Source organism: Panthera uncia, chromosome D1 (genome assembly GCF_023721935.1).
Source record: "Panthera uncia isolate 11264 chromosome D1, Puncia_PCG_1.0, whole genome shotgun sequence".
Classification (NCBI taxonomy): domain Eukaryota; kingdom Metazoa; phylum Chordata; class Mammalia; order Carnivora; family Felidae; genus Panthera; species Panthera uncia.
This window is the reverse complement of record NC_064808.1, coordinates 91,885,113-91,901,316: the sequence shown is the minus strand read 5'-3', so window position 1 is coordinate 91,901,316 and position 16,204 is coordinate 91,885,113. Positions and strand designations below refer to the sequence as shown.

The window sequence follows — 16,204 nt, the reverse complement described above, 5'->3', positions numbered from 1 at the left end:
AACGTGGCATAATTTGCTGCCTCGCTGTCAGCGAGGCCTCTTTGGGGCTTCTGTAGCTACGGCGTAACACCCAGAAATGAGAGCTCTTGGCCCACGGCTCCATACATCTGGCGAGAACGGCTTCCTCCGAGAGAATTCTGTGTTTAATCATCTTGTTGGAGGTGTTACTGAGTTGGCGAGAGGGGTGGGGCCACCGAAGAAGGTGGAAGAGAGAGGATAATGGCCATCGGGTTTCCTCCATCCATTAAGAGCCACAGGCACACTGGTGGAGACCAGTACAAATCCTCCCTCCCGTTTGTCAGTTCGGATGGAAATCGCCATGGAAAAGATTAAAGGCAACAGGAATTGTTTTCTTCTTTGGAGCCAGAAAAATAGCTGGAAACAATGGCACCGAATTGAAAACTCATTATTCTTTAACTTGCCTTCGGCGCCAGCCGCGGCGGTGGTATCCTGGTTGGCACGAGATCAGGGCCCCATCCCTACCCAGAGAGATGAGCACATCTGTTCCAAGCACAGAAATCCATCTTCCCCTAGTTTAGCCACTGCGAGACCTAAGTAGAGAACAAGCTGTTCCCCTCCCGAAAGGGGGTGTCGCCTCCTCGGCTTTCCCACCCGTCGCCCTGGGCGTGTTTCCCGCGAATTCCCACGCTCCCCTTGAGCCCGAGGGTGACGTGCTAATGACTCCTGGCCCAAACAGTTAACGGCGTCCTCCTCTTCCCCTACAGTTCTCACTCCATCCTGAACACGGCGTCTTCTAACGCCCTCTCATTTGGTGATGGTGTGGTGGACAGGCGGCAGTATGAGGACCAGGGCCTGGGGGAGACGGCTCCCCTGACCATCATCTGCCAGCCCACGCAGGTAAGGCTGACCGTTGGGGCCGCTTCCTCGACTCTACTTGAGGATTCACTGAGCACGTCTTTGCTGAGTGTGAGGGCTTGCCCTCGGTGCCCCCAAGGGTCCTAGGTCTCTTGGGGGCGACGACGCACAATTTTATAAAAGACACACAGAATTTAAGGCCAGGGAGAGTCGGGTGGGTGGTACTGATCGCACCTAGCGGCATCTGGGTCTAGGCTGGCAGAGGAAGAGGTTCTGCAGAGGGAAGGACATGTTACCTGTAAAGTCATAATAGTTCTGTTTCATAGGCCATCGTGAGATTAAAAAGAAAATAAGGCCCTCGGCACAGTGCCTGGCACCTGTATGTATGTCTGAGTGCTCAACAGATGCCAGAAACGTTGCAAAATGGAGAATGTGGGGGTGGGGATCGTTTGGAACAAGAGAGGCAAAGGCAAGTGGAGGATCAAGAGACTAGATCACATTGGCTGGAGCCCAGGGCCTGAATTAGGGACGAGCAGGAGAAGAAACAGGAAAGATCATGCCATTATCCCACCTATTAACCCTGTCAGGGCAACCAACGGGCAGCACGTGTAAAGCGCCAGCCCACATGAAGGTGACCACACGAAGCAAACGGGGAATAGCTGACCATCAGAAGGAAGGAATATAGAAACATGTGGAAGGATCCACCCAGCACTTCCAGAACCCAAGGTCATTTGGACACGCCTTTGACTAGACTGGCCTATTTTGTCACCGCTGACCTCCCTGAACCATTTCCGGGAACACCAACGCGCGTGTAGCCAGACAAGAGAGCCAAAAGTACGATTAGAATAGCCAGAGAAGAACCTCGTTGCTGGAGGAGACTGTCCATTCGGTCTACCCACCGTGTGTTAGAGGGGAGGCAAGCACTGTTGTGATTAACAGTCCTCGCCCTCTGAAGTTGATGAAGTATCCCTGTAGAGGGGGGGCTAGATGACTAGAGGCATGTACTGGCTGGATGTGCCTCTGAGCGGTAGCCCAAGCGGTCTGCCCGTTCCTCTACCGGCCAAATGCTGGTCCCACACGGCAACCGCAACGGTGAGGCAATTTTCACAGCCCTTCTGATTTTGCAGAACGCGTGCCATTCGTCTCATCTGAGCCTCAAACTAACTTGTGAGGTCCGTAGGAGGCGTCTTCCTGCCCCCACTGTGTTACAGACCTGCCAACGTTAATCCGAGATCGTTGCGGGGCCCTTGTCCTAGAGCTCAGTTCTGCTCATCTGGCACCTGGCTCCAGGACATGTCCGTTTTCTTCTGTGCTCCCCCCCCCCCCCACTAATGGCCTTTCTTGCTCTGCAGCCCCTGAGGGTCAATAGCCAGCCTGGCCCTCAGAAGAGATGCCTCTTTGTGTGTCGGCACGGTGAGAGGATGGATGTTGTGTTTGGGAAATACTGGCTATCCCAGTGCTTCGATGCCAAAGGTGAGTGCTGCGTTGGCCTGCTTAGCATCGCCGTACCCTTTGTGGCCTCTAGGGGGCACAGTCAAGCTACATTCGTCTAGACGCGAGTCCTTCCTGGTTCCCGTGCTATATAGGAAAGGCCTAGAATGTGTTACAATCTAAGTCCTTCCCGATTGTCTTGAGTGTTAGCGAAGAGGTAAGTGTTCTTGTCCCCTATTCCATAAACTGGGACACCAGGGACCAAAGAAACCAATGTCTCACCCGTGGTCATTTGGCGGAGGCAGAGACGGGTGTCCTGATTCTGTGGCCAGAATTCCCTCCATTAAATCACCCTGGCTCATTTTGGTTCCAGTTCCCTTTGAGTGACATGTCTAAGAGAAAGAGGCCGGCGTAGCACAGAATTCTCCTGCCTTACAGTGCATGGTTGTTACTTTCACACAGACGTGGCAAGAGGTAGTTTTCTGTCAGTAGAACGGAGGGGTGGATTCCAAGACTCTACCACAGAAAAAGCGTCAGCCTCAACAGTTTCTAGAAAGTTCAATTTGGTGTCTTTGGCCAAACAAGGAATGGAAGTGGAGGGCTGTCGGGATCAGCAACAGAAGTCCTGAGGAAAACAGAAAGTCGTCTTTTGTCTGATTTTTTTCTTTTTTTTTCCAGGCCGCTACATACGCACCAACCTGAACATGCCTCATAGCTTACCTCAGCGGAGTGGTGGTTTCCGGGACTATGAGAAAGATGCTCCGATCACCGTGTTTGGATGCATGCAAGCAAGACTGGTGGGTGAGTGTCCTGGGGTGATTGCACAGCCTCTCCTGGCTGCTCCTTCCAAAGACTGGTTCCAGCGGGCAGGCCAGGACACTTCCCAGGGCTTCCTCCAGCTTTCCTACAAGTAGTGTATTTCTCCAATTCAAAAGGGATTTATTACATAACCATTAAGTTCAGGACACTGTGCTGGGCGCTAGGCCGGTTTACCAAAGTGAAGCAGGTGTGACCCCTTGAGGGCTGTGTGGCCCGGTGATGGGGCAAGGTCAGCGTCTACTGCGCAGGGGAGGAGAGTCCTGGAGTGGCTGGATGTAGACAGGCCAACTGATCCTTTGAAGATGGTCCGTTCTTTGCAGGTCTGTTCCATACCTGCCAGGCAGAGACAGCAGCCTTCTCCTGTTCGATCATTTAACATATTCACTGATCACTTTGGGCGAGGTCCTTTGCTAGGTGCCAGGGATGCAAGCAGAGTCCCCGCCCTCAGGGAAACAAACTTGTACAGTCTGGTACCCTCAGGAATAGAACTGTGTACAGAGTAATATGGGAGCATTAAAACACACACACACACACACACACACACACACACACAAAGAGAAGGGAAGTCAGCTGGGTAGAGAAAGAGCGGGAAGGTGGGAAGTGTGTTCCCGAGAGGTGAGAAATAATATCGAAAATACTTAGGAAAAAGCTCTCATTTTCTAGAACATGGCTCGTGAGCCGCACAGGAGAGAAGGTTGGTGACGCGGATAAAGACACGTTTACGGAAGACCTTGCCCCCCATATTAAGGCATCTAGACTTTATCCAGTAGAGAAAAGAAGTGTATTCTGTGAGGAAGTGTGGAAGTAGCAGGTGTTGGGATCTACCTCTGTCCTCTAATAAGACTATGACAGGTTGAGACCTTGTTCAGCACGGGATTAAGTGTAAAACAAGACCTAACGGTCACAATAGAAACCATCTCGCTTATATCACAAGTGGCAAATCAGAGCACTGTCGTTGCTGCTCGTTAGCACCAGAGAGAAGGAGAGAAAAAGACGAGGTGGGGGGGGTCTTCCACTGGGGCTCTTTCATGGGAACACAGATGAGGGGATGGGCCAGAAACGAGGCCGATACTGCCGGCTCTGTGTGAGCCCCCGCTGAAAAAGGGGTTCGCAGGCTCTGCCCGCCACCCCCTCCCACACGGAGGTCCAGCTGAGGCTGAGTGAATCCAGCAAACGGTCTGCCTTCCTTTGCAGGTGAAGCCTTATTAGAGAGCAACACCATTATCGACCACGTCTACTGCTCCCCATCTCTGCGTTGTGTTCAGACTGCGTACAACATCTTGAAAGGTTAGACTCGACAAAGGTCGACTAACTCCACCCTTCTGCCTCTAGGCAGCCCTACACCCAAATTACCCTGGACTCGTGGGACGTGAGCCGATTGAGAGCTTCACAATGGGAATTTTTAGGGGTGCCTGGGTGGCTCAGTCGGTTAAGCATCTGACTTCGGCTCAGGCCATGATCTCCCAGTTTGTGGGTTCGAGCCCTGTGCTGACAGCTCAGAGCCTGCTTCGGATTCGGTGCCTCTCGCTCTCTGCCTCTCTCTCACTTGTACTTTTCCTCTCAAAGAAAATAAAAACTTAAAAATTTTTGGAATTTTTAGCCAGGATTCCTATGGAAGAGGTCTTTGCAAAGAGTCCCCAAATCATACTCTGGTGGCCTAAATAAGATGAGAGGATAAGCAATTTTTCTCTTGAAAATGCAAAGCCCTCTTGGATGAACGGTAGCCTTGTAGAATATCGTTGTCTAGCAATAATTTGGAGCCTACAGAGTGATCCCTTTTTTGCAGTGAAACAGTGAAATCATTTCCTCCCACTCTGCTCTGGTTGCTTCTTGTTTATAGTAGCAACGATGCTCCTAAGTGTCTACAAATCTTAATCATCCTTGTTTCTTTAGTTAATTGGATGACTTTAAAAGTACCATTGCTATAAAGATACACAACTTTCACCCGAAAATCTGGTGATGCTTGAGTTACAGGGATCTCCATTCTCATTTCATGGGAAGGAAGAGTAGTAGAAACAGAGGGGAACTATTCACTTATATCAAAAAACAAAGGAGCCAGAAATAGCCAAGCCAATGAAGAATTTACACTATCTTTGAGACTTCCTTAAGTAAACCAGAATGCATGTGTGTATTAAAATACTGTATGTACTAAATTTGCACAGAAAAACTGTATTGCAAAAGGCAATACAAAGAATGTTAAAAAGGGACCAGTCCCACTCTGTGGGTAATTACCCTTTGAAAAAACACAAGACTTGTGCACTGGCACTTGAAAATATTCAACATTGGATTTTCTGGTAGAGAAAATGAGTAATTTACATGATATTCAAATACAGTGTAAGCTATTGTAGAGTAGTGGATGCTAAGAGACTTTCTGAAATTTTGTCTGTTGTTGAGAGAGAGAGAGAGTCTGGGAGAGAGAAGGAGAGAATCTTAAGCAGGCTAGTCACAGGGCTCGATCCCACAACCCTGGAATCATGACCTGAGCCAAAATCAAGAGTCGGATGCTCAAGCCATGAGCCACCCTTAAGTTCCTTAGTAAGGCAACCTTGGGACTTACCTTAGAAAAAGGAATTGTAGTCACAGAAGTGTATACATTATATGGGGGAAGGACTTGTGTTCTTTTCCTTAAGTCAGAGACCACTTAAAGCCAGCATACATCCTGTTGGTGTGGCCAGAGTATTAAACTCGAATGTCTGTCACACATGGAAATCAAAAACCCTTGTCCAAACCCACATGCTTTCCACCTTCTTATAGCCGTGTAGAGCAACGGGTAAAAGAGAACAGATTTACCCGAAGTTTTATAGCAACTTGGCCTCTGATTTACTTCTCCACTGAGAACAGAGTGGTATTGTCTTCATCTTCATTTTATTTTACCTCTAAGGTTTACAACAAGAAAATCACTTGAAGATCCGCGTAGAGCCTGGCTTATTTGAGTGGACAAAATGGGTTGCTGGGAACACCTTACCTGCGTGGATACCTCCATCAGAGTTAGCTGCAGCCAACCTGAGTGTTGATACAACCTACAGGTAACCCTCCACGCTGCTACTTCCCAGAGTCGATGCGGAAGCCCTTTTCTATGCCAGGCTAACCACGAAGAGGAAGGACTAGATGTAGCCTGTGGGCAGTTGTCCATAGTGGTGGAAGTCAAGTTCTGATTTTGAAAAACCACAACTGGAGAAAGCCAGCATCCCCTTATATTTAAGGTTATAGATATAACATATATATATGTTGTTCATATCATATATATCTATATATATACACCATATATATACATATATATGTATATATACACCATGTATATATATGTATATATACACATATATACACATATATGATATATAATATATACATATATATTACATATGTTACATATATATACACATATATATTATATATACACATATATATATATAGTTCCCTTATATTTAGGAAAGCCCCACACATTGGACTTTCCGGACTTTATTATATCTCTTTCAGGGAATAATAAAACCACTTGCACTCCAGGATTATGCACCGGCTAGTGATGATGTGGTTCCAGAAGCTTGTTGGGTGATAAGGGAAATCACAAGGTCTTGCCTTCGATTGTCCTTTTTCAAAGCATTTCTCATTGTCTTTATCTTCATTTATTATCGCTGGAACCCCAGAGTGTAGGCAAGCCACTCTAATCTATAAGAGAGTCCCAGCAGCTTGCCTAAAGTCATATGTTTAAGTGGCCACACCTAACAACGATGACACCAACTAACCTCTATTGATCATTTTCTGCATGTCAAGAACTGTATAACCTGCTTTATCATCTTCCCCATTCCTAGTCCGTTGCTTCTTGCCATTAGACCAGTCTGTGCGGGGAGTAAAAAGAAGTGTTTGCAGATTGATCACAAACGAATAGTCCACATGTAAATAATTAACTATCAAAACGCCACTCAGGCATTTCGTAAAATGTCCGTGAGAAAGGGATATTCACGACCACTGTGGTGGGGAATTAAGTTCATGTTTCGTAAGGCAGAATTGGAAGCAAGTGACCGACTGAAGCAGAAATGTCCTCCTTGTGGTGTCCCTTGACCTTTCATTTCAAATACCTACCCCAACCACAAATGAAGCAACGTGAGCTTCTGGCCAAGATAGGAGAAAATGCCTTTTTTCCATATTCATTTTCCTCTTCTGTAAATGAAACTTCAGGTTACCCCCTAAATTAATTAATAAGCGTTACTTGCTTAAAGGAATTAGCATTCCTCAAAAATACAATGAAATCCATCAGATCCCCTACTAATGGGCAGTTGACCCTTAAACAACACAGGGGGTGGGGGAGCTGACCCCCACACAGTCAAATCCACGTAGAGCCTTTGATTTCCCCAAAACTCAACTACTCACACCGTACTGTTGACTGGAAGCCTTACTGGTAACATAAATAGTTAATTAACACATATTTTGTATGTTCTAAGGAAGACAAAAGACAATGTTAAGAAAATCAAAGAAAATAAAGGGACAGTACTGTATTTATTTAAAAAAAAAATTCCGTGCATATGAGTGAACGCATGCAGTTCAAACCTGTATTGCTCAAGGCTGAACTGTACTTGACAGTTTGTCCTGTCTACCCTGTGGCAACTGTTTTTCTGTCCTTTGGGGGAAATGCAATAAATTGTCCAACAGCCCTCATCCCTCCGGGCTGGAAAGAGGGTGAGTGATTGCCAACATTGGTGAAATGATTTTCCTCACTCACCACGCAGCACCTCCCAGGCCATCCTGGGGCAAGTCTATGTCTTGGGTTTCCCCTTAAATGCATCCTGCAGTTCCTCCCAAGCTGATTTTACAGCGTTTTCAGAATCACCCTGTCTGAGCCTTGCAATGCACACGCAGACCCACGCACCATCTTGGGGGCCAGGACGTGGTCCTTATTCCAGGTTTTCTTTTCCCCTACAGAAAATCAGAATTCCATCCGATCATTCTTGTATATGAGGGGGAGAGAAAGAGATGAAGCCTCTAACTCTGTAAAAGTCAACAATAAAGCACGTGAGAGGCATGGCCTCTAAATTCCCTCCGAAATTAATTATGCCAAGTGAGCAGGCCTTTTAAAGCACATAGTGATGCCTAAATGACTGAATAAATGTGGTGGGCAGAGGGGCGAGGATGGATAGGGTATTATCAGTCAAGAAGGCACCACTGAAAGAGAAAGAGCCCCGTCACTCTGGAACAGGAGGGAGGTGGGACAGAAACAGGTTAAGGAAAACCAGTCTGGTGACTAATATCCAAGCATCATCCACAGGCACCAAGACTGAGCCTGGGGTCTGGGTGTACAAAGCAGCCCCAGTCTTAGGGAGCTGGGCCAGAAGGACCAAGGCAGAAAAAATAAAATATACACCAGTTGGGTAGGGCTTCAGAATAGGGCTCTGACTCGGTGTGGATGGGGCATGAGTCTGGAGTGTTAGAGGGGCAACGAATCATACTTCGGTGTGGGGCTCAAGGCAGAAGTCCACCCTATAGCCTAGATCAAAGTGTGGAACAGAGTGCATACTGGGAAGAATACTGTTCCAGGAAGGCTACCAGAGTACCCGGTTCCCTGGGTTCCAGGTCTCGCTGGTGGTTGGAGGCCTACCTGACTCTGAGTGGAGTCCACGAGTCCTGCGGTTGTGGCTGGAGGCATGGCGCATGCTTGTAGACAGGGGTGAGGAAGCGTGGACTCTGTCCTACCCCCATAAGAACTAGTTCAAACGTGGTAAGCCTTTCATGGGTTCAACTTCAAGGCAAGAACAGACAAAGGCAGAAATTAGCCAGGAGGAACTCGATCCCAGCACCTACCTGCTCTTTACTTACACAAATCTCCCACATTACAATGTGATCTCAACCATGGAAAGGACTTCCTAGACCACACAAAGTGGCCTTTTGTCACTGTCTGGGGCTCCCGGGAGACCACGGAACTAGATGACAGGTGATGATGGGAGAAAGAGCTTGCTCGGAACAATGAGGTGCGTCCCTAAAAGTAGTGATTCATGTCTCCCCCTATCCCCAGGGTATTGTGAGACACAGAAGGTTGTTTCCTAGGAGAAGTAGGCCTGCTGAGGGAATGTGATTTCGATGCGGGCAGGTTTCCTTCAAATGGAATAGCATCCTTCCTCTCTGGACAGTAAACCCAAGTGCACAGAAGGGCAACCTTCGGGGGGTGGGGGAAGGGAGGCACTTTCAGAAGCCATCCAAAATGGAGGATAAGTTTACCAGTATTAATCTCAGACCCAGGTTCAAATCCAGGCCCTAAGAGTTGCTAATGATGTTAAGTATAGGCAACTCATCTCTAAACTTTCTGAGCCTGTCTGGTCAACCATGAACGGGATTTGCCAAAGGGTCGCTGGGAGGGCTATACTCGATGAATGCAAGTAAGGCACTTTGTACAGAGCCTGACACGTGGGAGTATTTTAGTAAACCTTTGCAGTAGTAGCAGTAATGTATTCTGATCAAGATGCCATGCAAATTCACTTTGATAACTCACTACCACCTCCATCAACCCTCCACTAAACACCAACAGTGAAAGACAAAATAAGACAGAAAATATGACAGAGTTGTACTCGAAAACAAGATACACATCTCCTAGGCTAGCAACCCTAAGTAGTAAACGGAGAGGGGAGCGGCAGAAGTGGCCGAGATTGAAGACATGCAGGGTCACCAAGATGGGAGGGCCCTGCATTGATCATCCCCTTATATGGCTTCGTACAATGCATCATAATTACCATTTACATCGACAGCCGGCTCACCCCGACCACACACTGAGGGCTCCTCAAGCACAGAAACTCGGTTCCTCGTTGTCTCTGTGTTCCCTGAGCTTTTCCCAGTTCCAGGTGGACGGTCTGTGTTCAAAATAAGGAAGAAAAGACTGGTGAAGATTTTATAAGCTCACAGACCCAATGGACCTAATAGCTGCTTGCAAAACCTATCCTTTCAACTCCCCAGCTCATTTTACAAGGCCAGCATTACCCCAACACCAAAGCCACATAAGGACACTAAGAAAAGAGAGCTGCAGACCAATATTCCTCATAAAGATAGATGTAAAAATTCTCACCAAAATATTAGCAAACCAAATTCGATAGCACATTAAAAGGATCATACACTGTCATCAAGTGGGATTTATCCCTCAGATGCTAGGATGGTCCAACATACAAACATCCATATAGGATACGCTACATAGAATGAAAGGTAAAATTGTATGTTCACCTCACGAAGAAAAATCATTTAACAAAATATACCATCCCTTCATAATAAAAATGCTCAACAAATTGGGTGTAGAAGGAATACACCTCCACATAATAAAGGCCATATACAACCAGCCTGCAGCTAACATCAAACTCAATGGCGAAAGACTGAAAGCTTTTCCCCTAACATCAGGAACAAGGCCAATTCTTACCACTCATATTCAACAAAGTACTGAAAAAGCCTATCCAAAGCAATCAGGTAAGAAAAAGAAATAAAAGGCGTCCAAATTGGAAACACAGAAGTAAAAATGTCTTTGTTTGCAGATCATATGATTTTATATATAGAAAATCCTAAAGACTACCATAAGGCTGTCAGAGCTAGTCAACAAACTCAGTAAAGTTGCAGGATACAAAATCAATGTACAGAAATCATTTGTGTTTCTATGCACTAACAACAACACACCTAAAGGAGAAATAAAGCAATCCCATTCACAATAGCATCAAACACATAAAATACTTAGAAATCAATTCAACGAAAGAGGTGAAAGATCTGTATACTGAAATCTGCAAGACTAATGAAAGAAACTGAGGGCACAAATAGAAAGATATCCCATATTCATGGATGAGAAGAATTAATAATATTAAAATGTCCATTCTACCCTAAGCCATCTGTAGATTAAATGCAATCCCTATCAAAATCCCAACGGTGTTTTCCACAGAAATCGAAAAAACAATCCTAAAATTTGTATGAGACCACAAAAGATCGTAAATAGCCAAAGTAAACCCAACAAAAAACAACAAAGCTGGAAGCATCACACTTGCTGACTTCAAATTATACTACAAAGCTATAGTAATCCAAACAGTATGGTACTGGCATGAAAATAGACACAGACCAATGGAACAGAATTGATAGCCTAGAAATAAACCCTCCAATACGTTCAACTAACATTTGATAAAGGAGCCGAGAATACTCAGTGAGGAAAGGATAGTCTCTTCAATAAATGGTGTTGGGAAAATAGCATAACAGCCTGCAGATACAGCAGTCACAAAAATTAACTCAAAATGGATTAAAGACTTAAAACGTAATGACTGAAACCATAAGACCTCCAGAAGGAAACATAGGGAAAAAGCTCCTTGACATTGTTCTTGGCAACAATTTTCTGGATGGGACACGAAAAGCACAAGTAACAGTCGCCAAAATTTATAAGTGAGACTACATCAAACTAAGAATCTCCTGCAAAGCAAAAGAATTTAAAAAATGAAAAAGCAACCTACACAATAGGAGAGCATACGTACAAATCCTATCTCTGATAAGGGGTTAATATCTAAAACATATGAAGAACTGGTACCAAAAAAAATCTGATTAAAAATGGGCAGAAGAACTTCACCAATATTTTTCCAAAAATGACATACAAATGGCTAACAAGTACATGAAAAGATGCTCAATATCACGTGGTCAGGGAAATGCGCTTTTTTATTATGAAATTTATTGTCAAATTGGTTTCCATACAACACCCAGTGCTCATCCCAACAGGTGCCCTCAATACCCATCACCCACTCACCCCTCCCTCCCACCCCCCATAAACCCTCAGTTTGTTCTCAGTTTTTAGGAGTCTCTTATGTTTTGGCTCCCTCCCTAACCATTTTTTTTCCTCCCCTCCCCCATGGTCTTCTGTTAAGTTTCTCAGGATCCACATAGGAGTGAAAACATATGGAATCTGTCCTTCTCTGTATGACTTATTTCACTTAGCATAACACTCTCCAGTAGGGAAATGCAATTTAAAACCACAATGAGATACCACCTCACACCTGTCAGAATGGCTGTCATCAAAAAGAAAAGAGCTGTTGAGTGTTGGTGAACATGTAGGTCAGCGTAGCCACTATGGGAAACAATATGGAGATTCCTTAAAAAATTAAAGATAGAACTCCCGTAGAATCCTGCAATCCCACTTCTGGGCAAATATTCAAAGGAAACGAATACAGGATCTCAAAGAGGTATCTGCGCATGATATCACTCGTTTATGGAATCTAAAAAGCCAAACTCCAAGAAACAGGAGTAGAATGTGGTAGAAACTGGAGCGGGGGCAGGGATCGGGAGATGTCGGCCAAAGTGTACAAACTTCTAGTTGATAAGTTCTGGGGATCTAATGCACACTGTGGGGATTATAGTTGATAATATTGTATTACATACTTGAAAGTTGCCAAGATGGTCGAACATAAATGTTCTCACCACAAAAAGGAAACTGATCATGTGACGTGACGAAAGTGCTAGGCAACACTATGGTGGAAATCGTCTTGTACTATGTAAGGGTATCCGATCAACACTTTTACACCTTAAACTTTCATGACGGTAAGTGTCAGTTATATCCCAATAAAGCTGGAAACAATGTAAAAATAAATAAAACCTATCCTTACAGCTTCTCATGGGTAAGGATACAGAAGAGAGGCTTAGGAAATCTCCGGTGATCTAAAGAGAGAAAGAGAGGGGGGCGCCTGGGTGGCTCAGTCGGTTAAGCATCCGACTCTGGGTTTCCGCTCAGGTAATGACCTCACAGTTGGTGAGTTTGAGCCCCGCCTCAGGCTCTGCACTAACAGCCAAGAAGCAGCTTGGGATTCTCTGTCTCTGTCCTCTCTCTGCCCCTCCCCTGCTCATTCTCTTTCTCTCTCAGAAAATAAATAAATAAAACATGAAAGAAAAAGAAAAGAACAGTTAACATGTTGGAAGGGAAGGGAAGGGAAGGAAGGAAGGAGAGAAAGAAAAGAAAGAAAAGAAAGGGGAGGAAGGAAAGAAATCAATCTAACCTCTGCTTCCTGTTAGCAATGTGACCTAGCACTGATGGTAAGATTAGTCAAACTGCTTATGAGTTATCCTGCAAGTGATATCTGCAAATGAAAAATGTTTCATTTTTCAGCCGGTCACTCTAACACCACACATGCACAGCCTTTATTTCTGTGCATTGTGTACGTTTGGATCCCACTTCTACGTAGTGGAAATACTCTTCCCTATACCTCCATCCTTTCTAGGGAAATGGGTGAACAGAAACATGGAACTCTAGAAAGGTCTTGAAAGAAAAAGTTTAGAATAATATCAGTTGCTTTGTCTTGGGATCAAAATGTTTTCATTGCCTTTGTTCATTTTTCTATTACAGACCTCACATTCCAGTCGGCAAATTAGTGGTTTCAGAATCCTATGACACTTACATTAGTAGAAGTTTCCAAGTAACAAAAGAAATAATAAGTGAATGTAAAAGTAAAGGTAGGTGGTATTATTTTGGACTCCATATTTAAAAATATGTTCATTTAGGGGCGCCTGGGTGGCTCAGTTGGTTAAGCGTCCAACTCTTGATTTTGGCTCAGGTCACGATCTCACGGTTTTGTGAGTTCAGGCCCTGCGCGTCGGGCTCTGTGCTGACAGTGCAGAGCCTGCTTGAGATTCTCTCTCTCTCTCTCTCTCTCTCTCTCTCTCTCTGCCACTTCCGCACTTGTGCTCTCTCTCAAAATAAACAAATGTTAAATATGTGATCATTTCTCCATCCTGGTTAATAAGCTATTCAAGGTATTCTAACTTGCTTAATAAGAAAGAAAAGTAGTTCTAGACCTTCATGTAGATACTTCCACGTTAAATTTGTAATATCCTCTCTTGAATAGCTAAAATGGCAGATATTCCATAGGAATACACCAGACTTAGTTACTGTATGAAATAGTTTACAATTCTGCATAACACTATTTTGCCTATAATTTGATCCAGGGGCACAGGCACCCACACACAAACACACCTTTGCCAATACACGGTCACTGCTAGCACTGACCAAAAGTAGTGTTCTGGAAGATTCCAGTATGTTCCCTATTGAATCTTATAAACACTGAACTCAAATATTAAGTGATACAAAAGACAATTCACTCTAAATTTTTAGATAAAAAAGGATTACAAAAGCATATACGCATTACCATTCCTTTTTAAGTTACTTATCTTCGGGGCGCCTGGGTGGCTCAGTCTGTTAAGCGTCTGACTTCGGCTCAGGTCATGATTTCACGGTTCATGAGCTCGAGCCCGGTGTCGGGCTCTGTGCTGACAGCTCAGAGCCTGGAGCCTGCTTCAGGTTCTGTGTGTGTGTCTCCCTCTCTGTCCCTTCCCCACTCACACTCGGTCTCTCTCTCTCTCTCTCTCTCTCAAAAATAAAAATTTTTTAAAAATTGATAAACCACTCACTTCATTACTACTCCTATGCACCCACTGTAAAGATACTCATCAGCATATTCTATCAGCCAGAAAGTATGAAGTGCTCACACAATTCTATAGTGGTGACATTGAGAATTGTTATTAGAAATGGCAGAGAGCCCTACAGACACAGAATAATTTGTATCTTGATTGTGGAGGTTACGAAGAGTTACACAGGAGATAGTTGGATAAACTTGGTGCAGTCGAAACAAACCAAGTAGGTTATATCAGCATCCACATCCTGATTGAGCTCGGGTACCATAGCTAGGCAAGATGTTACCACTGGAGGAGGCTGGATGACCGGAATATGGGACCTCCTTGGTGTGCGTATGTGTGCATATAGTATACAGTTTAGTATATAGTATATATACGATACACACACACAATATATGTTTGTGTATATACACGTTACACAATATAGAGGTCATACGTATATAATTATATATAAGTATATACATTATATAACTTAATATATTGTAAATATTTATATATTGCATATATACATAATTATAACCTGCTGTGCATCTATAATTATTTTAAGATTAAAAGGGTTGGTTTGTTTTTTAATGATGTTAGGCTGCCTTAACAATCGCTTAGCCAAATTGTCTCATTCTTGAGAATGTTTGTCCCTCCCCGGAACATTCGTCTTCCAGTATTTATGGAGTTAACATAGGTCTTTATAGGAATGGTCTTCCCAGTCCCTTACCTTTTTTTTTTTTTTTTTTTTCCTCTTCTCCAGGAAATAACATCCTGATTGTGGCTCACGCATCTTCCCTTGAAGCATGTACCTGCCAGCTCCAGGGTCTGTCACCCCAGAACTCCAAGGACTTTGTACAAATGGTCCGAAAGGTAATTCACACTTACATTTCGGAGGCCTGTGGTGCCAAGTAGTCTCAGAGCAGTTCGATGACTGGCCGGTAGCTAAGTTGTTCGCAGCACGAGTTTATCCTGAGCTGGGAATACGCACGTATTGATTCACTCGACCAAGATGTCCTGAGTGGTGCTCTGTGTAAGGCACTTTATGAGGCCTCGTGGAAGAGAGAGGTGTTTGAGCTGGTTTTAGTTGCTAAGAGTGCACATTTAGAAAGGAGCTAAGAATTATCAGCAGACTGTCTGGATTTCCCTCGGGGGGCCATGGATTGGATGAAGAGGGGGGAGTGGACCAACACAGAGCCTCTGAAGCCTCAGCCAGAAGAGAGGGCCTGGCAGGTAGGCCAAAGCAAGCAGTGATTTAAAACGATCAGGCTGGGGGCGCCTGGGTGGCTCAGTCAGTTGAGCATCCGACTTCGGCTCAGGTCTCGATCTCACGGTGTGTGAGTTCGAGCCCCACGTCGGGCTCTGTGCTGTCAGCTCGGAGCCTGGAGCCTGCTTCGGATTCTGTGTCTCCTCTCTCTGCCCGTCCCCTACTTGTGCTCTGTCTCTCAAAAATAAATAAATGTAAAAAAAAAAAAATTTTTTTTTAAACGATCGGGCTGTTGGGCAAACCAGGAACAAGGCCACAAGACAAAACCCATGAGACTGACCAACCCATCTGGCTTCTTCCTTCTCGTGTCTGTGCAAGAGGCTTTCCTGTCAGTCGCCCTCCCACACGCTTCCCTCCAGGCTGAGTTACGTGCTTCCTGTATCTGCCCCCGGAGAACCTGATCCAAACTCGATTGCGATTCTTTCTCTCCGTTTTTAAAAGCTTATTTATGCGTCCACGTCTCCCCGTGACTCCGTAAGCTGCTTGAGGGCAGAGATTTTT

The 16,204-nt window shown here is 44.9% G+C and overlaps 1 protein-coding gene across 3 annotated transcripts in view; it reads left to right on the top strand.

Moving 5' to 3' along the window:
• The window catches only part of UBASH3B (ubiquitin associated and SH3 domain containing B), a 146,839-nt gene that overhangs the window by 119,479 nt on the left and 11,156 nt on the right, over positions 1-16,204 (top strand). For all 3 annotated transcript variants that reach the window (XM_049620749.1, XM_049620741.1, XM_049620759.1), the window contains exons 7-13: positions 726-858; positions 2,169-2,289; positions 2,926-3,048; positions 4,261-4,353; positions 5,948-6,092; positions 13,391-13,497; positions 15,200-15,309. In XM_049620749.1, coding sequence (XP_049476706.1) covers positions 726-858; positions 2,169-2,289; positions 2,926-3,048; positions 4,261-4,353; positions 5,948-6,092; positions 13,391-13,497; positions 15,200-15,309 — 832 coding nt within the window. The remainder of the gene's footprint in view (positions 1-725; positions 859-2,168; positions 2,290-2,925; positions 3,049-4,260; positions 4,354-5,947; positions 6,093-13,390; positions 13,498-15,199; positions 15,310-16,204) is intronic.